Below are 27,738 nucleotides of genomic sequence, written 5' to 3' on the forward strand. Positions count from 1 at the left end.
AGGTAAAAGTTAAAAGCAATACACACATACATACATTAAGCCCACAAAGTTATCACATGCACACAGCTCTCTGCCTTACCCATCAAATCCTGAGAGCCAAAGAAAATCTTTTAAAAGGACATTCTAGAAAATGATCATCAGAAAAGGGTAATTTCTATCACCAGGTTTGCATGAGCTGATATTAGGACCTCTTGTATGTGGCTCAATTAGGTCCAGCTGAAAATCCCTAACTCCTAAATTCTATTCCCCACAAATTTCCCTCATGCCTTTATTTTCTGTCTCCATTACAACAGGAAGGGATCAAGTCCAAGGATAGGTCTTTTTAAAGCAAAAATTTGAATAATTATCTCAGCAGTAAGTTTTTTAAAAAGCTGAGCAGAGGTAACACTCAGAATACACTCATATATGGTATTAATTCCTAAATTTAATTGTCAAATAATATAAATCAATTTTTCTAATCTTATTCAGACTTCTTTCCCATGGCAAAGGAAAATGTAAAACTATAAAAAACTATTTCAGAAAAAAAAAAAAACTATTTCAGGACTGGTCGATTAGCTCAGTGGGTTAGAGCATGGTGTTGTAACACCACAGTCAAGGGTTTAGAGCCCTGTATTAGCCAGCCACCAAAACAAAAAATATATATATTTCATTCTTCCCGTGACAGATTAAGAGAGACTAGATTTACCCTCTTACCTGAAACCAAAAAAAGAACGAACACAATATATGAAATTATATGAAAACAATGGTTTTCAAGACTTTGGACAATAGGCAACAAGGGAGAACAATTCCTAAGATTCAGGAAGTAAGTTACCTGTCAAAAGACAAGAACCCTGTCATTGTTGTCTTACCTGCCTTGAGTTTCTAGGCCCTGATACATACAGGGAAAATTGAGACAGAGCCTAGTGTACTCCCTGAATAGAGGAGATGGAGCTGGGGTCATGACAAGTCAGACAAGCCACATTTCAGGTACTCAACTGCAGTTAGACCAAGGTGGCTAAAGTTCATAGGAAAGAGTACTAGAGAGGAAAGAACTACACAGAGATCTTCAGAGGGTTGGTTGAGTATCCCCACCAAGTATTCAGTTGGAAACTGATCAGTGCATTCATGTAAGGAAACTACCTAAGGCTAAAGAACGAACCACAAGAAAAGATTAGATGTAACCATGGCCAACATTCGCACAGGGCTGGGAATAGTACCTATCCCCACCAGCCAATCTGGAAAAACTGTTTCAAAGCATACTAGATAAACTATATAAAAGAATCTTGTCTCAGTAGAAAGGAATAATAGTCCTAGGCTGTGCACTACTCTAGAGCAAAGTCTTTCCAAGTAATTTAACTGCATTGCAGAACAAAACTCAAGAGTATTTACAGGAAAATGTCAAACGTGATGAGGTAAAACTCATGTCAGGCATCTAGTCAACAATTATCAAGTATGTAAAGAAGCAGGAAGATATAACCAATAATGAAGAGAAAAAAATAAATTAATCAAAAATAGTATTGACTCAAAAGTTAGAATTACCAGACAAGGCCATTAAAAGTTATTATAATTGCATTTCATATGAAATAAAAATTTTTGTTTCAATTCAAAAGTTTAATAGAGACATACAAAAAACACTCAGCTCCAACTTCTAGAGATAAAACTACAAAGTGAAAGATGAAAAATACACTGGATGAAATTAATAGCAAATTAGACATGACAAGACAATATTGAGGGCCGGCCCATGGCTCACTCGGGAGAGTGTGGTGCTGATAACACCAAGGCCATGGGTTCGGATCCCATATAGGGATAGCTGGTTAGCTCACTAGGTGAGTGTGGTGCTGACAACACCAAGCCAAGGGTTAAGATCCCCTTACCAGTCATCTTAAAAAAAAAAAAAAAAAAAAAAAAAAGACAATATTGAATCTGAATACATTAAAACTTTCCAATAACTGAAAACATTATCAATGAGCTGTGGAACAACTTCAAGTGGCCTAATCTTTGTGTAATTAGAGTCTTTGAAGAAGAGGAAAAGGACAAAAAAATTTTGAAGGAAAAAAATTTTTCAAACTTTAAGAAAACTATAAATCTACAAGAAGTTCAAAAAACCCCAAATGTAAGAAAAATGAAGAAAATTACAAGACACCTCAGAATCAAATTGCTTAAAGTCAGTGATAAAGCAGACAAAAGAAAAAAAAAAGATACACATAGAGAAACAGAAATAAGGAACATATCAGATTTCTTGTTTAAAACAATGTAAGAGAGAGAAGTTACTGAAACAACATCATTTAAATACCAGGGGAAAAAAGCTGTCACCCTAGAATTCTATAGTCTGAGAAAATAAATATCTTTAAAAATCAAACAGAAAAATGAAAATTTTCTCAGACATACAAAAGTTAAATAATTCATCCCCAGCAGCTCCACACTACAGGAAATGTTAAAGGAAGTCCCTAGGGAAGAAGGAAAATGATATCAAATAGAAACCTGTGTCTAAAGAAAGAACAGAAGAGCACCAGAAATGGTAGCTACACTGGAGAATACATGAGGTTCTTATACCACACATGAAGTGCTATCATATCCCTTGAAAGTAGACTGTGATAAGTTAAAGATGTATACTAAAAACCTTAACAAAATCACTAAGATAGCAGTTACAGCTTATAAAGCAACAAAGGAGATAAAAAAGAATTATAAAAATATTAAATTAAGTCAAAAGAAGGCAGAAAAATTAAAAGAAACAAAAGTGGAAAACAAGATGACAATAAAATAATAAAAAAGGAAACTAGTAGATGACAGATTTAAATATAACCATATTAATAATCACATTAAATGTAAATGGCCTATTTTCCTCAAAAATCTCAAAAACATATTAAGTAAAAAAAGCCAGTCACAAAAAACCACCTTTGCACAATTCCACTATGGAATCATAATGCAATTCCCAAAATAGGATAATCCATAGAGACAGAAGTAGATTAATGGTTACCAGGCACTGGAACGAAGGTGAAATGGGGAGACTAATGAGTAGTTTCTTTGGGAGGCAAAGAAAATGTTCTGAAATTGGATAATGGTAATGGTCACACAATTTTGTGAATATACTAAAAATCACTAAATTGTAGCCTTTCAAAGTGTGGATTTTATGGTATGTGAATAAATTTAAAATAAAAATACCAAAAAAAGGAGCTGAAATAATAATAATAATAATATACTTTTTCTTAGATCCATCCCTGTAAGATTATACTTCCAATCTCACCCATAAAAAATTTGGCCATTAGATTTGCTCTGGCCAATAAAATGTAGGCAAAAGTTATGTGTACCACTCCCTGGCACATGTTTTAAGGTATTTCTTTTTTGTTTTGTCTTGTTTTTTGTTTTGATGGCTGGCTGGTTCAGCATCTGAACCCTTGACCTTGGTGTTATCAGCACCACACTCTAACCAAGTAAGCTAACTGGCCAGCCCTAAGGTATTTCAACTATATCTCTTTTCCATCCGTCATGAGTCCAGTTTATCGTGGACAGGGGCTGGGTGCTGGTCCTGGAGTGAAGAAGTGTAGAACAAAGAGATGAATGGAAATGAGAGCAAGAAACAAAACTCTGTTTTAATTTTTAAAAACTATAAATACCCCAATTAAAAGGCAAAGATAGATTGTATTTAAAAAAGCAAGACCAAATTATATGCTGCCTAACAAACTTTAAAGATAATAAAAAATAGAGTAAAAGTAAAAGGGTGGAAAAATAGAATAGATAAAATAGAAAAATAGATAAAATGTTAACACTATTGAAAAGAAAGTTACAGTGACTATATTAATGAGATAAAGTAGATTTCCAAGCAAATACTACCAGAGATAAAAAAGGTCATTTCAGAAGAAGACATAATAATCCTAAATGTTTATATACCTAATAATAGGGAACTTCAGATTACTTGAAACACAGAATTTAAAGATAAATGTACAATACTTCTCCCTCAATACCTGATATAACAAGTTTGCAGAAAACCAGCAAAGATATAATAGACTTGAACAACACTGTCAACCAAATTGAACCAACTGATATTTATGTAAACATTTCACCAAACAAAAGCTGAATATACATTCTTCTCGAGTGCACATAAAACATTTACAAAGATAGACCATAACCAGGGCCATAAAATAAGTCTCAATAAATTTGAAAGGATGTTGCTAAAGCAGGGCTTGTAAAGAAATGTATAGCACTAAACACCTATACTAGAAAAGAAATAGCCCATGGACGTTACAAGGTCACAAGACATCACAGATAAAGATCAAAGACATTTCAAGACAACTACAGACCAATTTCCCTCATGAACATAGACGCAAAAATTCCAAACAAAATTTAAGCAAATCAGGGGCTGGCCTGATTGATTAACTCAGTTGATTAGAGTATGGTGCTGATAACATGGAGGCCCAGTGTTCAATCCCTGTACCAGCCAGCTGCCGAAAAAATAAATAAATAGAAAATAAAGACATGGGGCTGGACCACGTATTAGTCTGAGAGAGTTGAGCATTGTGTGTAATTGATGAGTCTGAGCCCAGTCCTCATGGAGCGCTTCAGCTTCAGTTAGGTCAGGTAAACTGTTGTGCCACTGTGGTCTGATAACACTGCACATTCTGAGTGGCTTATTTACCAGGTGAATGTTCCTAACTCACTGGACTTTCTGTAATTAGTGTGGCAATCACCAACCCCATAAAGCGACATAGTACAAGAAGGGAAAGGATTCTCTATGTGCCCACGGAAAGCAGAATGACGACAGGAAGCAGAGTGGCTATGGTGGGCAGACTAAGCCGATTTTCCAGAAAAAGGCCAAAACTACAAAGAATACTGTGCTGGGGCTTGAGTGCATTGAGCCCAACCACAGATCTAAGAGAATGCTGGCTATTAAGAGATGCAAGCATTTTGAACTGAGAAGAGGTAAGAAGAGAAAGGGCCAAGTGATCCAGTTCTAAGCTTCATCTTTTGTTTTATTATGAAGAAAATAAAATCTTGAGGTTATTTTCACTTCATTTTGTTGCAGTTGGTGTTTTGCAAGGGAATAAACTAGAGCCTTTAATAAAATTTCCCTTGTGAGGACAAAAAAAAATTGAAAATAAAAAATATAAGCAAATCAAATGCAATATTTTATAAAGACAATACATCACAATCCCAGGAATGCAAAACTGGTTTAACATTTAAAAATCAAAAGCTGGCCAGTTAGCTCGGTTGGTAAGAGCACAGCCTTAAAACACCAAGGTCAAGGGTTCAGATCACTATATCAGCCAGCTGCCCTCCCTGCCAAAATGTAATTTGACATATTATCAGACTAAAGGAGGAAAACCATATGATCCTGTCAACAGATTCAGAAAAAGAATTTGATAAAATTAAAAATCTATTTCATATAAACTCTCAACAAACAAGGAATAGAAAAAAACTCTCTCAACTTGATAAAAGGCATATGCAAAAACCTCCAGTTAACATCATATTTAATGCTTTCCCCCTAAGATCAGGTAAAAAACAAGGATGCCTGTTCACCACTTCCATTCAAATTTATACTGGAGGTTCTGGTCAGTAATAAAAGTCAAGAAAAAGAGATAAAAAGCATCTAGATTGGAAAGAAGTAAAAGTGCTCTTATTCACAGATCATATACTCATCTACACAGAAAATCTAATGGAATCTTAAAAAAAAAAAAAAAAAACTTACCAGAATAATAAATGAGTTTAACAAGGCTGCAGGATACATGATCAAGTTTTTAAAATTTTATTTCTATATACTAGCAATAAACAATTAAAAATTAAACTTACAAAAACAATACCATGTACAAATAATAAGTAATTGAGAAATATACTACATTCATGGGTTGGGAGACAATATTGTTAGGCATTCAATACAATCCCAACCAAAATTTCAGCAGGCATTTCTGTAGAAGTTAACAACTTGACTGTAAAATTCATATGGGAATGCCAAGGACCAAAAATAGTCAAAACAAAAGAACAAATTTGTAGGACTAACACTATCTGATTTCAAGACTTATTATAAAGCTACAATAATCAAGACAGTATAGTATTGACATCAAGATAGACAAATAGATCAACAGAACAGAATACAGCCCACAAATAGATTCACACATATATGGACAACTGATATTTGACAAAAGTGCAAAAAAAAATTAAGTGGAGAAAGGGTAGTCAATTTCAACAAATGGTATAGGAACAATTAGATGTGCATATTCAGAAAATGACCTTTGATCTACAACTTGCGCCATATACAAAATTAACTCAAAATGGATCACAGAGCTAAATGTAAAACTTAAAACTATAAAACTTCTAGAAGAAAACATAGGAGAGAATCTGTGTAATCTTGAGTCACCAAAGCCATAATCCATAAAAGAATCTGAAATTGGGACTTCAAAACTTTAAATTTCTGCTCTTCAGGGCCGAGCCCATGGCGCACTTGGTAGAGTGCCGCGCTGGGAGCGCAGCGACGCTCCCGCCGCGGGTTCGGATCCTATATAGGACTGACCGGTGCACTCACTGGCTGAGTGCCGGTCACGAAAAAACGACAAAAAAAAAATAAAAATAAAAAATAAAAAAAATAAAAATAAAATAAAATACATTTCTGCTCTTCAAAAGACACTTTTAAGAGAATGACAACCCACTGACTAGGAAACAATATTTGTAAATCATGTATCTGATAAAGAACTTGTATCCCAAATATGTAAAGAACTCTCAAAACATAATAATAAGAAAGCAAACAACCTAACTTTTTAAAATCAAAGAAGATATATAGATGGCAAATAAAAACATAAGATGATGCTCAACGCCACTAAGGAAATGCAAATAAAACCACAAAATACCAATACCTATTAGAATGGATAAAATTAAAAAGACTCATCATACCAAGTATTGGTGAGGATACAGAATAACTGGAAATTTTATGCACAGCTGGTGGGAATGTGAAAAAGTACAGGCCCTTTGGAAAACAGTTTGCCAGTTAAACATACCCCTACTATATTATCCAGCCATTCCATTCCTAGGAATTTTGCAAAAGCTTATACACAAACGTTTACAGTATTTCATAGCAAAAGGTAAGTGGATAAACTGTGATATAGCTATTGTACATAATACTACATATTACTAGGTAATAAAAAGGAAAAAACTATAAATATGTGACATAACGTGACAACTATCAAAATAATGTTGCTGAGTGAAATAATCCATACAAAAAAGGTATATACTGTATGATTCCATTTCTATAAAATTCTACAAAATGCAAGCTAATCTACAGTGGCTGCCTGGGGATGGGAGAGGGATAATAGAGATGTTCATTTTCTTGGTTTTGGTGACAATTACACAGGTGTACACATATGTTGAAACTTACCAGATTGCACCTTTTAAGTATGCATAGTTTATTATATCAATTATACACCAAAAAAACTATTTTAAATGATCTTTGCTATTACCCTTAAAGCCAGTGGTATTACATACTTTAAGCACAAAAGGGTGCTCTTCCTTATATTCTTTTGTAGATGATGCCTTTAAAGAGTTTCTAACAATACACAGTGAAGAGATACAGAGGGTCCAGAGTACACATTCCTAGCGGAGTAAACAACTATTCTATTTCATACCCATAATGAAAAAAGGATATTTTGTTTTCCATGGATAAATTTATGAAAATATTTCCCACTCTAAGTCACAAATCAGATATCCATATTGAATTAAATTATTTTACACTTTAACTAAAGGGGACTATTTAGAGAGTTTAAAATAAAAACAATAGTTTTATTTGCCTTAAAAAATTGATAAAAATCAGAAGAATCTGTGGAATTGGCTACATTAAAAAAAAAAATCTCTAAAGCCATCTGAGCCAGAAGGAAATTTTAGTCTGTTTTAAGACCAACCTCCCCCCCAAAAAAAGACTTAAATACTTCTGTTAAGTAATTTTGATAAACAAGGAGCCAAAAACTAATACTCATCTATATAGAAAATCTAATGGAATCTTAAAAAAGATTCTCACCTCCAAAAAAAAAAAAAAAAAGTTCTTAATATGAGTAAATTTAAAAATTTTGCCTATGGTACATGTATACTCTATATGTGTGTGTATATATATGTGTGCGTGTGTCTGGGTTTGCACAATAAATGAAGCGAGAAAAGCCAAGCAACCTCACTCACCTATTTTGTTCCTCCAGTTTAGCCAGGAGTTCTAAGTCGTCTGGACTCAACTGTGATGGGGAAGATGGTGACAGGGCTGGTGTTGATAGTGTGGTAGATGAGGATGTAGTGTGTAATGAAGCAGATGGACTTGCCACCTGACTGGCCATCTGACTGACTGTATGCGATACTGTGTTCTTCACCCATGAGAGAGTAGAACTCAGCTTTTCTGCAACCTTGTCTGTCGCCACCTAAGGATAAAAATTAAAATTGCATATATTTTAGTTACACTGCATTCATTACCATGAACCTGATAATCCTGGTAAGCTTTACTTAATAATTACCATCAGAATATTCTCTTTGAGGTGATAAAGGTAAAACCTATTTTAGCAACCATAACCCTAACATCCAGCGTTTGAAAACTGTTTATTTCAGTTCTGCAGTATGAACACACCAGAATAGTGTTTTTCAAGCCAAAAGCTGAAATCCATGAGAGTGATAAAATCTTTCTAATAGGTAACATCAGCATGTTTTAAAAGAAAAAGAGCAGAAAATATCAAAGAATGTGTTATCTTATGAAATTTTTGTTTCAGTTACATATATATTAAAAAATATGTACTACATGTATGTATGTATATGGGTATATCGAATCAGGATGTAAAATGTATTGTTTATTGGGGTCTCAGTCAAAAACATTTGAAAGCCAAGGAATTAAAACATGTCCATTAGGTGATCAGGATAGGGAAATCCTATAACATGACAAACAATTCAACAAAAACTGGGTGTGTTTAGTATAAAACATTATGAGACCCTTGATCACTCTGTCTTCAAACCACTAAAGTGTGTTTTTATAGAAGAGAAACTAGCTCCTCAGAGAAACAAAATTATGATAAATGGTTAACAGAATGAGAGAGGTTCAGGGTAGAATAGTTGGAGCTATTCAGAAATAGAATAGGATGCCTAGGAAGAGTATACATTCCCTACCAATAGCTATGGTTAAAGCAGCAATTGTTAAGAGCCAAATGTCAACAGTTGGTTAAGGATGAGTTTCTTTCCGTTTTAGGTGCACAAACAAGAGAGGAAAAGTTTTTAAGACTCCTCTCCTCTCTAACATTCAATGAATTATACATTTGTCCATATATTCATCACACACCATGCCAACCTCCTAAACACAGATATGTATACAACAAATTCAGCTAAAAGAGAAAATCTAGATAAATAATATGCAAACAGGCATTAGCTCTTCAGTAATAAATATGAACAATATGAACAATAATCATATATGAATACCTATTAAAACTAGACATTCTTAATGATGAGTTTACAAAATAAGGTATAATAGGTTTTCTAAGGGATTGTACTTTTAAAAAATGATCATTAAAAGAGCTTCTTGATTGTGAAATACTTAGACATACAAAGCCTACGGTCTATGAAGTGCTTTTATGTACTTTGAGATCTTAAGTTTTATGCAGTAGGTAAATAGCTAAAGCACTATAAATTATTTTCTGAATCAACACATTCTCAGCTAACCTTGGTTTATATATATAGCAATTCATACACACACACACACACACACACACACACACACACACACAAAATAAAACACCAACACATACACACAAATAAAAATTCCACCCAGACTTCTAGTAGTAGATACCACTCTCATCATGGGTCCTTCTCACCTCAATACTAGACAATATCATTGGCATTCTCTTTGTTCCCACTTCCTCCACCTCAACCTAGCAGGAAAATTCAATACAGAGAAAGGATAAAATGGAAAAGGGATTCTAAGGACATTAGATAAGCCACTCGACATGAGGGAATGTCTAAGACAACAAAGATTAAATTATAAGTGCTGAACAGGGGCAAGAGTTTTATTAAGCTGAGTATCTCTCATTTTCTTTTCATTTTCAATGATTTTCCCCTTTTACAACTTACTTCCCTTGGGAATGGTATTATAGAAGGGACCAGGGGGCTCTTACAGTTGAGGGAAGAACTCCCAAGTTAAGACAAGCATGATGAAACATGGCACCCAAGGGCAAGAAGCATGGAAAAGCTCATTTATGTCTACCTCCAGGCAAAAGAAGCCCTTCATGCCAACTCATAGGTCAGCACAGTTCATCAGGGCAAAAGGCCAGATAGGAATCAAAGAATACTTTAGCCAAAACTTTCTTTATGCCAGGAAACAGAAGAAACCATGGCAGGCAACAAAGTAACCTACTGTGTGATTTATTATCCTAGTGATCTGATCTTTAAAGAAAAAACTACAAATTCAATTGTGAAAATGGCACTAGTTTGCATCCCAAAAGCACATGATAATATTTTAAAACAGAAAACCTAATGTGTAAAATTTATAGAAAATGGTACACTTTCCCAATATCAACAATTAATTTCAAATATACTTACAACTTTTAAGAATTAATGCTTTACATTTCCATTATATAATAGTCCCCTACTCAACTGAATTGCTGCAAGGGCAAAAGATATCATTATTTGCTTTAATTTATTAAAACAAGTAAATTTATCATATCCCTTCTGCACACTGTAGCAACAGACTTCCATTTAAAGAGTGTGGAGTAACCAAGAGCACAATTCTGACTCCTTTCAACTCTGCTAAAATGGGGTTCAGCTTATAACTACAAAGACTCAAAACCCATCTTCAAGTTTTAAATTCTTAAAGATAGCTGGAATATTTAACTGCACAGTTGCAATTTAATAAGGTTTAATATTCATGGTTCTAGAAATCCCACAGGACTGAATTATTTTTGCATATATCATCAAGTCCTATTTTTCCTTTAACTCTACTTTTCCAAACTTCCACCTTACCACCTCTCAACCTCTTTCCCTCATCCTATGGTAAGCTGAGATCATAAAGACATAATAAATCTCACAATGTAACTATGTCACAAAGTTCCTATCTACCTCATAGAGGTGTTATACATTTATTTTGAGACGTGAACATACATTGAAAATGCTAAAATCATCATCATAAATGCTTAGTAATCACACACAAAAGGCCACACATTGTATGATTCCATTTAAAGAAAATGTCCAGAACAGGCAAATCCAGAGATAAAGTAGATTAGTAGTTTCCAGGGGCTGCGGAGTAGAATGGGAAATGGCTGCGATGAGTACAGAGTTTCTTTTTGGGGTGATGAAAATGTTCTGGACTGACTAGCAGTAATGGTTGCACAACCTTGTAAATAAAGTAAATGCCACTAAATTGTACATTTTAAAGTGGTGAATTTTATAGTACATTAATTATATCTCGTTTTTTAAAAAAGCTTAGAAAAAACTTTAGATACTACTACAATATTTGAATAGTCTCTCTGATATGTGATGAATGTTTGTCTCCTCCAAAGCTGATGGGGAAGACTGATCCCCAATTTGGTGGTGTTGAAAGGTGAGGCCTTTAGGAAGTCACTGGATTGTGAGGGCCTGCCCTCATGAATGAACTAATCCATTAATGGGTTGTCATTGGTGTGGACTGGTGGCTTTATAAGGAGAACACATGAAAGTGCTCTAGCCATTTTTGCCATGTGATTCTCTATGTTGCCATGGGACTCTGTAGAGATATCCCACCAAGAAGGTCCTCACCAGATCTGCCCCCTAAACTTGGACTTCCTGGCCTCCAAAACTAAGAAATAAATTTCATTTCTTTATAAATTACCCAGTTTCAGGTATTCTGAGTGACAAAAAATGAACTAATACACTCTCCCATGAGAACAGTCACAGTTACTACATCACCTTATATTTTATTAGAACTTATAATGATGCTCTTAACTTCTCCCCCAAAAGGACTACTTCTAAAGATTCTAATTTTAGGGCCGAGCCCGTGGCACACTCAGGAGAGTGCAGCGCTGGGAGCGCGGCGACGCTCCCACTGTGGGTTCGGATCCTATATAGGAATGGCCGGTGCACTCACTGGCTGAGTGCCGGTCATGGAGAAAGACAAAAAAAAAAAAAGATTCTAATTTTAGATCCAAAATCATGGGAGGGAAAAGACCACAGCTATGGTTAATTATTTCCTGAATCACACTATGAAACTGAGTACCATTTCTAGGGCACAAAATTCCCCTATGAGGAAGCGGAATTTCATAGCTAAAGAGGAACTATGAGTATGTGCCTGTGTTATGACTGCGTGTCAAAAGCCCAATAGACCTTTAAGTGTCAAAAGTCAAATTTCTAAAAAAAATGTGTAGGGTCGCACTACACATTTCATAATGTCTATATTTCAGGTCAAAGAGATACCATCCTTTACTTTTCATGAATCTTCTTGATGACTTAAAAACAAAGTTATGTGCACAGTAGTGTTAAACCAAATTTAGCCTAAGGATGCCTCTGTACTTAAGTCCTTACATAATAAACTACAACCTAACTTAGTACATAAACTAACTGAAAGCCCGATTTAGTAACATACTTTTGTAACAAATAGCTGAATCTCAGCCAATCACACCAGCCAAGCTTCAATTAAGCCCATGTTCAGATAAGGCAAACGCTGAAGCTGTCTCTGCACCTCACTTCCATTTTCCATGTATAAATGCTATCTGACCACATTGCAGACCAGAGTTCCCCAAACCTGTTCTGGTTCTGAGGGCTATCCAATTCACAAATTGATCTTTGCTCAGTTAACCCCTGTTAAATTTAATTTGTCTAAGGTTTTTCTTTTTAACAGTAGGCACTCAATAAATAGTCTCTTAATTTTGCTTATTAAATAGTACATTTCAATGAATGTACCTCCTATTCCAACTTCCCTTTGCAGCTATACACACTAATAGTAATTTTAAAATACTATACTCAATCATCAAAAAAGGTTAACACATAAACTTGGCTGATGGCTATTAAAACAGTCCCTCCTGATAACTTTCTATTGGATGTAGCAAAGTGTAAATGGGCAAAATAAACATGTCATTACCAGACACAAGTGAAGAAAAAAAAGCTATAAAATAATTTTTACAACACATCTGTAGCAGACTGTATTTTCCGAAGGAGACCTATAGAGCTTCTGGATAGCTAAACATGTGGAGGTTCCTCGAGGATGGTGCACCCCCTCCCCCATACCTCACTCTATGCATCACTTAATCTGTATCCTTTCTAATATCCTTTACGACAAACCAGTACATTGCTGGACCCAAAGTAGACAACATTTATGAATAGAGATCAACTATATGGGACCCCCCCAGGATCTGTCTATGAAGGAGGGGTGTTCTTTTCTTCTCAGACTATCCATTTAAACTCATGAAGGAGCATCAATGGAAGAGTGTGGGAGTGCAACAGGAGACTGGTAAGATCACTGTGGAGAACGAAAACCAGGATGATAGCATAGAAAGGAGAGGCATACAGCCTCAGCTGCCACATCTCCGACACCAGGATCAGCACAGGAGGAATTTTCCCTTGGAACAAAAAAGCAGGAGAAAAGAGAAAAGAGGGAGAAGCAAGCACACAGGAGAAGCCTCTGTCTGCAGAAAAGAGGAAAGAGAAACCCCATGCAGGGTCATCCATTCAAGCTGAAGAGCTTCAGTAAATCCCAGTGCACCTATCAGGGTCACTGTACACCAGTTGGGGTGCCAGCAAGTCTGCCTGGGGTCACTCATCTCAGCCAATGAATGACAGAGAATGCTGGTACTTCTCCCAAGAACTCAAGATCTCACCTACGTCCCTGACAACCCAATAGTCACTAACTTCAGCAAGGAATCATTGACTGCCCCATTGCCTATGCCACGGAGGCATTCACAGACAACTCCAACATTCGGTATGGCCAAAGTAACCACACAGAGATTATACTACTACATCTATCCGGAACCAAAACTAAAACACTACCCAACAGTCAATATAAAACAAATCTACAGGAGAGAGTCTCTCTCCTAAAAGACACTGTACCAGATGACTAGACATCAACATAGAGATAATAGAAACACGAAAAAACAAGAAAATGACACCACCAAAAGAATATAATAATTCTCCAGTACCAGACCCAAAACAGCAGGAAACCTTTAAAATGACTGAAAAAGAATTCTGAGCAACAATCTTAAGGAAACTCAATGAGATAAAAGAAGACTTAGATAGATGACACAACGAAATGGGAGAGACAATTCAGGATATGAAGAAAAAAACTTACAAAGACATAGATACCTTAAAGAAGAATATAGTAAAACTCCTGGAACTGAATGATTCATGCAGTGAAATATGAAAACACAACTGAGAGCTTAAGCAGCAAGCTAAAGCAAGCAGAAGAAAGAATTTTAGATCTCAAAGATACTCTTTTTTAAATAACCCAGGCAGATGAACGAAAGAAAGAAAGAAAGAAAGAAAGAAAGAAAGAAAGAAAGAAAGAAAGAAAGAAAGAAAGAAAGAAAGAAAGAATTTTTAAAAAAGAAGAAAATCTACAAGAGCTATCAGACAACTTTAGGTGCACAAACATCCAAATCTGGGGTGCTCTGGAAGGGGAGGAGAAAGGAAAAGGCAATGTAAACCTACTCAATAAAATAATAACATAAAACTTACCAAGTATTGGGAGAGATACAGACTTTCAAGTCCAAAAGACCCAAAGATCCACAAAGAGATTTAATCCAAAACGGTTCTCTCTGAGACACATTGTAGTCAAACTGGCAAAAGTAAAAGACAAAGAGAGAATACTAAAAACAGCAAGAGAAAAGCATTAGCACCTATAAGGGAGTCCACACCAGACTAACAGCACATTTCTCAGCAGAAACCTTAGAGGTCAGAAAAGAATGTGATAATGTATTCAAAGTACTAAAAGGGAAAAACTGCCAGACAAGATTATACCCAGCAAGGCTATCTTATAGAAACAAAGGAGAACTGACCAATGGCATAAAAACAGACACACTGACCAATGGAATAGAATAGAGAATCCAGAAATCAACCCACACACTTACTGCCATCTGATCTTTGACAAAGGCACCAAGCCTATTCACTGGCGAAGGGACTGCCTCTTCAGCAAATGGTGCTGGGATAACTGGATATCCATATGCAGGAGAATGAAACTAGATCCATACCTCTCACCGTATACTAAAATCAACTCAAAATGGATTAAGGATTTAAATATACACCCTGAAACAATAAAACTTCTTAAAGAAAACATAGGAGAAACACTTCAGGAAATAGGACTGGACACAGACTTCATGAATACGACCCCAAAAGCACGGGCAACCAAAGGGAAAATAAACAAATGGGATTATATCAAACTAAAAAGCTTCTGCACAGCAAAAGAAACAATTAACAGAGTTAAAAGACAACCAACAGAGTGGGAGAAAATATTTGCAAAATATACATCTGACAAAGGATTAATATCCAGAATATATAAGGAACTCAAACAACTTTACAAGAAGAAAACAAGCAACCCAATTAAAAAATGGGCAAAAGAGCTAAGAAGGCATTTCTCTAAGGAAGATATACAAATGGCCAACAGACATATGAAAAAATGCTCAACATCACTCAGCATCTGGGAAATGCAAATCAAAACCACACTGAGATACCATCTAACCCCAGTTAGGATGGCTAAAATCCAAAAGACTCTGAACGATAAATGCTGGCGAGGTTGCAGAGAAAAAGGAATTCTCATACATTGTTGGTGGGACTGCAAAATGGTGCAGCCTCTATGGAAAATGGTATGGAGGTTCCTCAAACAATTGCAGATAGATCTACCATACGACCCAGCTATCCCACTGCTGGGAATATACCCAGAGGAATGGAAATCATCAAGTCGAAGGTATACCTGTTCCCCAATGTTCATCGCAGCACTCTTTACAATAGCCAAGAGTTGGAACCAGCCCAAATGTCCATCATCAGATGAGTGGATACAGAAAATGTGGTACATCTACACAATGGAATACTACTCAGCTATAAAAACCAATGAAATACTGCCATTTGCAACAACATGGATGGACCTTGAGAGAATTATATTAAGTGAAACAAGTCAGGCACAGAAAGAGAAATACCACATGTTCTCACTTATTGTTGGGAGCTAAAAATTAATATATAAATTCACATGCGCGCGCACACACACACACACACACACACACACACACACACACAAATCGGGGGGGGGGAGAAGATATAACAACCACAACTACTTGAAGTTGATACGACAAGCAAACAGAAAGGACATTGTTGGGGGGGAGGGGGGAGGGAGACGGGAGGGAGGTTTTGGTGATGGGGAGCAATAATCAGCCACAATGTATATCGACAAAATAAAACTTAATAAAAAAATAAAGAAAGAAACAAACAAACAAACAAAGAAACAAAGAAACAAAGAAAGAAACAAAGAAAGAAACAAAGGAGAAATAGTATATTTCCCAGACAAACAAAAACTGCAGGAGTTCATCACTACACAATCAGCCAACAAGAAATCCTCAAGGAAGTCCTGCATCTGGAATCCAAAAAACAAGCACCTCCATGAAAACATGAGAAAGAACAAAACCCACTGGAAGAGCATATTTACAAATAAAAGATAGAGACTATATCTCACCACCTCAAAAAGCCAATGAACACCAGAAACAAACAATAAAAGGGGAAGGAAGAAGCAAAAGATATTTAAAACAACCATGCAAAATGAATAAAATGCCAGGAGTAAGACAACACCTTTCTATATAACCCTAAATGTAAATATATTGTATTCCCCACTCAAAACACATACAGTGGCTGAATTGATTTAAAAACTAGACTCAACTATATGCCACCTACAAGAAACACAACTCACCTGTAAAGACTCACAAGGACTAATAGTAAAAGATACACCACACAAATGGAAACCAAAAATGAGGAGTAGCTATTCTTATATTGCATAAAATAGCCTTTAAACAAAAACTATAAATAGAGATGAAGAAGGTCATTATATAATGATAAAGGGACCCATCCAACCCATCCAACAAGAGGATATAATAATCATAAATATACATGCACCCAACACTTGAGCACCCTGGATATATAAAGCAAAAACTATTAGACCTGGGCCGGCCCGTGGCTTACTCGGGAGAGTGCGGTGCTGATAACACCAAGGCCCCGGGTTCGGATCCCATATACGGATGGCCGGTTCGCTCACTGGCTGAGCGTGGTGCTGCCAACACCAAGTCAAGGGTTAAGATCCCCTTACCGGTCATCTTTAAAAAAAAAAAAAAAAAAAAAAAACTATTAGACCTAAAGACAGAAATAGACCCCAATACAATAATAGCTGGGAACCTCATCACCCCTCTCATAACATGGGAAACATCTAGGCAAAAAGTCAACAAAGAAACACAGGATTTAAACTACACTTTAGACCAATTGGACTTGGCAGGCATCTACAGAACATTTCATCTAGCAACTACAGAATATACATTCTTCTCATCAGCACATGGAATGTTCTCCAGGATAGACCACATGTTAGGTCACAAATCAAGTTTCAACAAAATTTTAAAAGCTGAAATTATTTCAAGTATCTTTTAGACCACAATGGACTAAAACTAAAAATCAATAACAGGCAAAACTCAGGAAACTATATAAATAAATGGAAACTAAACAACATGCTCCTGAACAACTACAGGCCAAAGAACAAATTAAAGAGGAAATCAAAACGTTTCTTGAAACTAATGAAAATAAAGACACATCATACCAAAACATATGAGATACTGCAAAAGCAGAAATAAGAGGGAAGTTTATCACAATAAATGCTTACATGAAAAGAACAGAAAGACACTAAACAAACTAACATTATGCCCTTAAGAACTGGAAAAAAAAGAACAACCCAATACCAAAATTATTAGACAGAAAGAAATAATTAAGATCAGAGCAGAACTAAATGAAAGAGACCAAAAGCATGATACAAAAGATCAATGAAACAAAAAGTTGATTTTTGAAAAGATAAACAAAATAGACAAACCATTAGCTAGACTAAAAAGGAAGGGAGAAGTCCCAAATAACAAAAATCAGAAATGAAAAAGGAGACATTACAAGTGATACCACAGAAATACACAGAATCATTAGAGGCTATTGTGAACAAGAAATCCTTAAGGGATTCTATATGCCAACAAATTTGAACACCTGGAAGAAATGGATAAATTTCTGGACACATACAAGCTATCAAGACTGAACCAAAGAGAAATAGAAAATCTGAACAACCAATAACAAGCAACGAGACTGAAACAGCAATCAGCAGTCTCCCAACAAAGAAAAGCCCAAGACCAGATGACTTCACTGCTGAATTCTACCAAACCTATAAAGAAGAATACCAATTCTTTTCAAACTGTTCCAAAAAACTGAAAGAGGCCATTCTCCCAAACTCATTCTATAAGGCCAGCATCACCCTGATACCAAAAACAGACAAAGATACAACAAAAAAAGAAAACCAAAGGCCAATATCCTTGATGAACATACATGCAAAAATCCTCAATGAGCAAACAGAATACCACAGCACATCAAAAAGATTATACAACCCGATTAAGTGAGATTCATCCCACAGATGCAACGATGGTTCAACATATGCAAATCAATAAATGCGATACACCACATCCACAATTCAAGGACAAAACCATATGATTACCTCAAAAGACAAAGAAAAAGCATTTGACAAAACTCAACTTTCCTTTACTATAAAGACTCACAGCAAATTAGGTATAGAAGGAAAGTATCTCAACACAATAAAAGCCATATATCACAAATCCACTGCCAATATCATCTTGGAGAAAAGCTAAAAGCTTTTCCTTTAAGAACAGGAACAAGATAAGGAAGCCCACTCTCACCACTCCTATTTAACATAGTATTAGAAGTACTAGCCAGAGCAATCAGGCAAGGGAAAGAACTAAAGGGCATCCACCTCAGAAAAGATGATATCGAATTGTCCCTGTTTGCAAATGACATGATCCTATAAACAGAAAAAACCTAAAAACTCTACTAAAAAACTTTTAGGGCTGATAAATTGATTCAGTAAAGTTACAGGATACTAAAATCAATATACAAAAATCAGTAGCATATTTACACTGCAACAACAAACTAGCAGAAAAAAAAAAAAATCAAAGAAGCAAGCCTGTTTACAACAGCTACCAAAAAAAAAAAAAACAAAAAACTACTAGGAATCAATTTAACCAAGGAGGTGAAAGGTCTCTACAATGAGAACTACACATCACTGCTGAAAGTAATTAAAGAGGACACAGGAGATGGAAAAACATCCCATGTTCACGAATTGGAAGAATTAACATGAAAATGTCCGTACTTCCCAAAGAGATCTACAGATTCAATGCAACCCACATCAAAATACCAATGACATTCTTCACAGAAATAGAAAAAACAATCCTAACATTCATATGGAACAATAAAAGACTCTGAATTGCCAAAGCAATCCTCAGCAAAATAAATAAATAAATAAATAAAGCCAGAGGCATTACACTACCTAGCTTCAAATTATACTACAAAGCTATAATAACCAAAACAGCATGGTACTGGCATAAAAACAGACACACAAACCAATGTAACAGAATAGAGAACTCAGAAATCAATCCACATACTTACAGCCAACTGATCTTCAACAAAGGCACAAAGAACATATACTAGGGAAAGGACAGACCCTTCAATAAATGATGCTGAGAAAACTGGATATCTATGTGTAGAAGAATGAAACTAGACCCACACCTCTTGCCATATGCCAAAATCAACTCAAAATGGATTAAAGACTTAAATATAACACCTGAAACCATAAAATTCCTAGAAGAAAACATAGGAGAAACACTACAGGATGTAGAACTGGACAAAGGCTTTATGAATAAGACCTTAAAAGCACAGGCAACAAAAGAAAAAAAAATGGGATTATATGAAATTAAAAAGCTTCTGCACAGCAAAGGAAACAATCAACAGAGTGAAAAGATAACCTACAGAATGGGAGAAAATGTTTGCAAATTATACATCTGAAAGGGGGTTAATATCCAGAATATACAAAAAACTCAAACAACTTAACAGTAAAAAAATAAATAACCTGATTAAAAAATGGGCAAAGGAGCTGAATAGACATTTCTCAAAGGAAGATATACAAATGGCCAACAAGGACATGAAAAAATGTTCAACATCATTAATCATAAGTGAAATGCAAATCAAAACCACATTGAGACATCATCTCACTTCAGTTAGACTGGGTATTATTAAAAAGACAGAAAATAACAAATGCTGGTGAGAATGTGGAGAAAGGGGAAGCCTCATATATTGCTGGTGGGATTGTAAATTAATGTGGCCATTATGGAAAACAGTACGGAGGTTTCTCAACAACTACGGATAGAACTACCATATGACCCAGCAACCCCACTTCTGGGTATATGCTCAAAGAAATGGAAATCATCATGTGGAAGGGACACTTGTACTCCCATGTTTATCACAGCTCTATTTACAATGGCCAAGATATGGAACCAACCTAAATGTCCATCGATTGACAACTGGATAAGGACAATGTGGTATATATACACACAATGGAACACTACTTAGCCATAAAAAAAAAAAAAATGAAATTTTGCCATTCACAGCAACAAAGATGAGCTTGGAGAAAATTGTGTCAAGTGAAATAATCCAGGCACAGAAAGAGAAATACCACATGTCTTCACTCATAAGTGGGAGGGAAGGAGGAAGGAAGGAAGGGAAAGAAAGAATGAAAGAGGGAGAATGAAAAAGAAAGAGAGAGAGGAAAGAAAAAGAAATGGAACGAGAGAAGAGGGGAAAGAGAAAGAGAGGGAGGACAAAAGAGGCAGAAAGGCAGAAAGAGAGAGATGAAGGAAGGAAGGAAGGAAGGAAGGAAGGAAGGAAGGAAGGAAGGAAGGAAGGAAGGAAGGAAGGAAGGAAGGAAGGACAATCACAATAATACGCTGGACTTTCAGAAGAGAACAGAACTGTAGTTACTAGATGTGGGGAAGGGGGAAGGGGGAGGAGAGGGGTTAGCAAGAAATTGTCTAATGGACACAAAGATTGCTTACATTTTGTAATGATGTACATGCTAATTATCCTGGTTTGATCATCACATATTGTACACAAGTATTGACAGTCAACTCTGTACCCCAGACATGTATAATCAATTATGTTTCAATTTTTAAAAATAAATAAATGTTTTTAAAAAAACCAAACAAAGATGACCAATATTACTTTCCTAGGGCTGCCATAACAAAGTAGCACAAACTGGATGGCTTAAAACAATCAAAATTTATTATCTCACAGTTCTGGAGACTACAAGTCCAAAATCAAGGTTTCAGCAGGGTTATTCTCCATCTAAAATCTGTAGGGAGAATCTTTCCTTGCCTCTTCCTCGCTTTTAGTGGTTTACCAGCAATGATTGGTGTTTCTTGGCTTGTAGATGCAGCACTTCAATCTCTGCTTCCATTGTCTCATGGCACTGACATTCTCCCCTTGGGTGTCTGTGACTTCCATAATTATATTTGCAACAACCCTATTTCCAAATAAGATCACATTCTGAGGTTCTGGGGTATTAAGATAGCAGGGCTTCAACATATCTTTTTGGTTTGGGGGTGGTTTTTTTTTTCTTTTTGGCAGCCGGCCATTAAGGGGATCCAAACCCTTTACCTTGGTATTACCTGCACCACGCTCTCCCAAGTCAACATATCTTTTTGGAGGACAAAATTCAACCCCCAACATGGCCATATTTCCTATCCCACATTTTCCCTTTGACTAATGTAGTCCACATCTCCTTCCCGTGAACCTGAACACAGCTATTTGACTGCATCAAACAATAGTGTACACCAAAAGTGATTACTGAGGTTCACTCTTGGAACACAGCCACCATGCTGTTAAGAACCCAAACTAGCCCACAAAGAGACCACATGCAGAGGACAAGTGTAGGTATTCTGGCCAACAGCCCAGTGGAGGCCCCAGCATCAACTACCAGACATGAATGTGAATGTATCTCCAAACAATTCTAGGCCCTAGCTGAAGAGTCAAATCCAGCCTCTGAGTCTTCCTTCCCAGCTGAGACCACAGACTTTGTGAAGCAGAGAAAAGCCCTCCTCGTAGTGCTCTGTCCAAATTCCTGACCCACAGAATTCATACGTACATATCAAAATGATTATTGGAAGCCACTATGTTTTATGGTGGCTTATTATACACAGTAACTGGAACAATATCATATTATCTCACAAAACAAAATTAAGATATTTAACAATGCTTAAAATAAAACCAGGAAATTAAAAGCATCAGGTATCAATAAAGACATCACACTGAAATTGTTACTGTTTTTGTTTTTGAGGAAATGGAGGATTCAAATAATTGAGACAACATCTTTTCACATGCCTGTAGTGTGCTGTAAGTACAATGACAGTACAGTAAGAAATACAAATAAATATTAGAATCAGAAAATTACATTAATGCTCTGGAGGCCTGAGAATAACATTTAATTAAGCTAGGAAAACTTACTGATTTGTAGCTCAGAGTTAAATGCATATAAAACCTGAATACAAAGTCAAACCACATCATTACTTTTTCACTGTTATTAACATGGCATCTTGATTAGCATGCTAAAGCAATAAGAAGTAAGAACTTCAAGTAAGCCTTTTGTTGAATAAGTAGAATATTTTCTTGAAACCAAAATTTTCCTTTTTAAGTAACACAAGAAATAATTAAATTGAAGACCTTACTGTAAATATTTATATTTTCACTAAGGCAAGTTACTCAAATAAAGTACAAACATTTCAGTAAGGATACAGAAAAGAGTTTAGTTCAATGCCATAGCAGCTTCTAATTAAATTAACATTTTAGAACATTATGTCACAGCCATAAAAACAACAAAGTACTGACATTCTACAACATGGATTAATTGAGAAAATATTATGCTAAGTAAAAGAAGCTAGTCACAAAAGACCACATATAATTCCATTTACATGAAATTCCAGAACAGGCACATCTATACACAGAAAGTAGATTAGTGGTTGCTTAGGGCTGGGGATGATAGAGAGATGGGGGACAATAGCTAAACAGTACAGGGTATCTTTTTAAGGGGATGAAATGTTCTAAAATTGACTATGATAATGGTTGCACATACCTACAAACATACTAAAAGCCACTGAATTTTATACTTTAAATGGTGAATTGCCTGGGGTGCATGAATTATATATGAAGAAATCTGCTTTAAAAAATTTACAACAGAATAAATTTCTCCATAAAATAACAAAGAGCAGACTATTACACAAGCAATACTTGACAACCCTACTCACCTCTAATCAAGTCCCTACCATATTCCTATCTTCATGTCTTTTTCCAACTTTTTTCACCATGTGGCTCTTTAGACATTATCAAACAGCCTAACCTTAATAAAGCAGAAGTGATCTAACATTAAGTTCCTCATTTACTTCTCCACCCACTTTGAAACATCTTTATCTCTTACCTAAGGACAAGTTACCTCTCCTACTTGCCAATACACCCTTAAATTTTTAACTTTTTAGAAGGCAACCATTCTACAATGTGAACAATGAAGACTTAGCATTCATAAGCTCTCAATAAGGTTACTCTAACACATCTTGAATGACATATACAAAGTTCAGTTTCATCTACTATTTGACTTCCCAAAAGGAAAGACTGTCTTAAACATCTCTATATCCTCAGTAATATCAAAGATCATGTTTATCATAAAGCAGATGCTCAATAAATGCCTGTGGAATAAAGGAAGAGTAATTTCTACATGTGATAAATGATAAAAGCAGGAGAATGATTAACTAGTAAATATAACGCATATTCATTTTAATTTGCAAAATCATGATGACCTCAGACAGTTGGGGGAAAACTCCCTCCCCATTTAGAGCACACAAAAATGTTATGAAATAAAATAACTTGTTGGGCATTCAAAGAGTCACTAAAATGTAGATCCAACCTTATACGTAATCGACATCCTGTTAAAACTGGGCCCACAGCCTCAGATTTACAAATATCCATACTAATTCATGTTCATTCTTGACTAACTGATCTTGAAGTCCCTTTACTTAAAATACTCAGTCAAGACACCGAAGTTGACACAGATGGAAATAAGCTCATAATTCAAAAATATAATGCACACAAGAAAAAAACTCAGTAAATGGCAGCTAAGCACAGAATTAGACCCATAAGCACTTCAACTATTGGAATTACCAAATATAGAATATAAAATAAGTACTTCTAAAATGCTCACAGCCATAAAAGACAATTTTTTAAATAAGCAAGGAATAGGGTGCTAACAAAGATCACACAAATGTTTAAAGTAGACAAATGAAACTTCTGGAAATAAAACTTTAGTGAGTGAAATGAAAAAGAAAAAAAACAAAGGTTAGAGATAGGGAAGATGGAGGCATAGAAGGTTAAACAGGTTATTAGCCGCCTATGAAGAGAAAAGCAGTGAACTGCAACTTAGAAAGTAGCACAAAAATACAAAGCAATATTTAGGAGATTTATTTTGATAAGTGATTTTTTTTAAATGGCATTTGATCTAATTTACCAGCTAAAGTCATTTTTCATATAATCAGATGACAATACATAAAAACATAAAAATTAATCAAGAATCAACACCAAAACTACCACATCATATGAACATACTGAAAAACACAACCGTCACCACACCGCCCTATATCCTCACTGGACAGTTTAGGAGTCACAAACCCCTTTGAGAACTTCATGCACATATAAACATAATTTTGCCAACAATTTTTTTTGAAGGTTCACAAAATCCACAGATCCAGAAATAGAATTCCTGACTGTCCTGTGGCTATAATAAATGTCTAGTTCACTGCCTTCCTCCCCTTTAATTTTAATTTTTACCAGTTATGAGGCCAATGACCAAACAAAAAAGTTAAATATTTTATCTACTGACCTCTCACTGTGAAAAAGGTCAATTTAGTTCTCTTTCCCCATCGCCTACACTATCCACATTACCCACCATAACATATACACACTTACTTCCATCATCTCTGTATAATTAAAACATACTTGTTGTTTGATCAGTATTCAATATCTACATTAACATGACTATGTAACTTTAGTCACAGCTGTTCTATGAGGTATACTCAAATTACTTTTACTTTCTTGAACCAACTTTTTACTTTCCCTGGAGTTAATAAATGTCTTAATTGTTTAGGATCCCCATACCAGCCAGCCGCCAACCCCCCAAAAAAGTCTTGTTTAGCTTTATATGTACTTATTATTAATTCATCCCCAACTGTTCCCCAATTCATCCAGTTTTATAAATCTCAACATATTCAAGCATATCACATGTGCTATCAATTTTATATTTTTGGACAAGTCCTTTCTAGAATCTTCTGACCTGCTCCATTCTGGACTGGTTGTTCTCTATACCCGGTGCACAACTGTGAACCCAGGTATTCCCTTCACCTCTCTATTGGGTTGGATCATTTGTTTCCTAATCCCCGTCTCCCCTTTTCTCAGTATATTCTCTCAGTACTTCCTCTAGTAACTTCCTGAGAGGGGTTGCATACGGTAAATTTGAGACACTGCATAGATGAAAATGCCTTTTTTCTATTATCATACTTGAAAATTTGGCTGTATTATAAACTCCTACATTAGAAATAATTTTCCCTCAGATTTTTTGAGATATTGCCCTCTATTGTCTTTTAGCTTCCAGTGTTCTTGATGAAGAGTCTGAAACTTCTCTAATTTTATTAAATAACCCATTTTCCCTTGACCTCTAGGAACTTCTCTGTCCTCTCTTTGGCTCCTTACTTGTGAAAATTCAATGAGATGCCTTAACACAATTTTTTCCATCTATTGTGCTTAGCACTCTGATGGGCCCTATTAATTTAGAAACTTGTATCCTTCAGTTCTGGGAAGTTTTCAATTAGGTGTTTGTAAGGACAGGGGAAATATTAATGTAAGAAGGGCAAGAGTGGAATGACAAGAATGGAAATGATGGAATGAGAAGAAAACATCAGCTAGAATCTTTGTCAGTGTGACCAAAGCTATCCCATAAAATCTTTGAGCCCTTTACTTTCCTAATTTATTTTTTTGATAAAATCCTCTTCTATATTTTCTCTTTATTAAACTCTTATTACTCCACTCTTCTACCTCCTGGCCTTCTAATTTTACTGTTTCTCCCAATTTGTCACAACTTACCACAATTCCTCTTCTCACATAACCTTACTTGATACACCTAATTGTTCAATGAATTTAATCAATTATCTTAATTCCTCCACTTATTAATCCCTTCTTATTTTTACACTTTCAAGTGAGGGTAGGATGATTTTAAAAAATGGGGAGAGGTTTAAAGATATAGCATTATACAAATTTTGCAATGTAGACATTAATATTGTCATTCTTTCTAGCCACTCAACATCTGAATTCCCAGTAGTGTTTTGGAATTTCCTTATCTTGATAAGTCTGAAAAAATACTGGAAATTCACTTTCCCAGTCGCCTTTGAAAATAATTCACAAGCACAGGATCAGGACTCCCTACTCTATCTGCCTACCTACCTCTCTCTTTCTCTCATCCATTACTACCAAACCTAGTGGCTCAATACACCAAACATTCATTATCTCACAGTTTCTGTATGTCAAGAATCAGGGTACAGTTTAGCTGGGTGATTCTGTTTCTCATAAAGTTGTAGATAAGATCTTGGTCAGTGCTACTGTCATATGAAAGCTTGACTGCGGCTGGAAGATCTGCTTCCAAGATAGCTCCTTCATTTCACCATGTGGCTCTCTCTAAGACTGCTGAGTATCCTTGCAATGTGGCAACTGACTTCCTCCAGAAGAAGTGAGCAAAACAAAAGATGCAATACCTTATATGACCTAGCTTCATAAGTCACACTCTGTCATTTCTACAATATTCTGTTGGTTAGACAAGTCAGCACTATTCACTGTGGGAGGAAACTACATAAGAGAATAAATATTAGGAGGTGGGGACCACTGGGAGCTGTCTCGGAGGCTAACTACCTCACATGACATATTATGGCTATATGTTGCAAACACACAGAGTTGAGGAAAAAAATAAAAATGCAAAAGGATATGTTTAGAGGATATATTATTTATAAATACATATATATTCTTAAGTGTGATAATATATCTGAAAGAAGAGGAAGACTATGGCTACAAGTATATTTATAATGTTTTATTTCTTAAGGTGGGTGATGGGAATACAGGTATTACATTTTTATTTGTACTTTTTTTGCGTCTGAAATATTTCATTATAAAATCTTTGCCTAAAGAAAATTAGTATTTTCAAAATATTATTGCTGAATACATACATTAGTATAGCTTTTTTTAAATCTTTTTCTTTTTGGTGGCTGGCCAGTACAGGGATCCAAACCCGTAAGGGTGTTATAACACACTCTAATCAACTGAGCTAACCAGCCAACCCTGTATATGTTTAGAAGGATCATTTGCAAGTATCCATGATACATGTGCATAGATTGACTCAGGAATCTGTTCCAATGAAACATTTACTGAAATAAGCAAGGACATGTGTACTAAAATAAATCACAGAATTATTTATAATAGGAAAACATTGGTCATAACCACAATATTCATCAATCAGAGAAGGAGCAAATTAGTTATGACACCTTCGTACAACAGAATGCAATAAAGTTGTTAAAAAGAACGTGATTACCAGAATAATAAAACCAATTACATATTGGTGAAGAATAGGATACACAGTATTATTCCATTTTTTGATAGGCT

At 35.5% G+C, this 27,738-nt stretch overlaps 1 protein-coding gene and 1 pseudogene across 6 annotated transcripts in view; one reads left to right on the forward strand and one right to left on the reverse strand.

Moving 5' to 3' along the window:
* EVI5 (ecotropic viral integration site 5) overlaps positions 1–27,738 on the reverse strand; it is a 233,956-nt gene that overhangs the window by 181,238 nt on the left and 24,980 nt on the right. For all 6 annotated transcript variants that reach the window (XM_063103863.1, XM_063103862.1, XM_063103859.1 and 3 more), the window contains exon 2: positions 8,131–8,360. In XM_063103863.1, coding sequence (XP_062959933.1) covers positions 8,131–8,360 — 230 coding nt within the window. The remainder of the gene's footprint in view (positions 1–8,130; positions 8,361–27,738) is intronic.
* LOC134383257 (large ribosomal subunit protein eL42-like) lies at positions 743–4,931 on the forward strand (annotated as a pseudogene).

The sequence above is a fragment of the Cynocephalus volans genome, chromosome 8 (assembly GCF_027409185.1).
Source record: "Cynocephalus volans isolate mCynVol1 chromosome 8, mCynVol1.pri, whole genome shotgun sequence".
In the NCBI taxonomy this organism is placed as follows: Eukaryota; Metazoa; Chordata; class Mammalia; order Dermoptera; family Cynocephalidae; genus Cynocephalus; species Cynocephalus volans.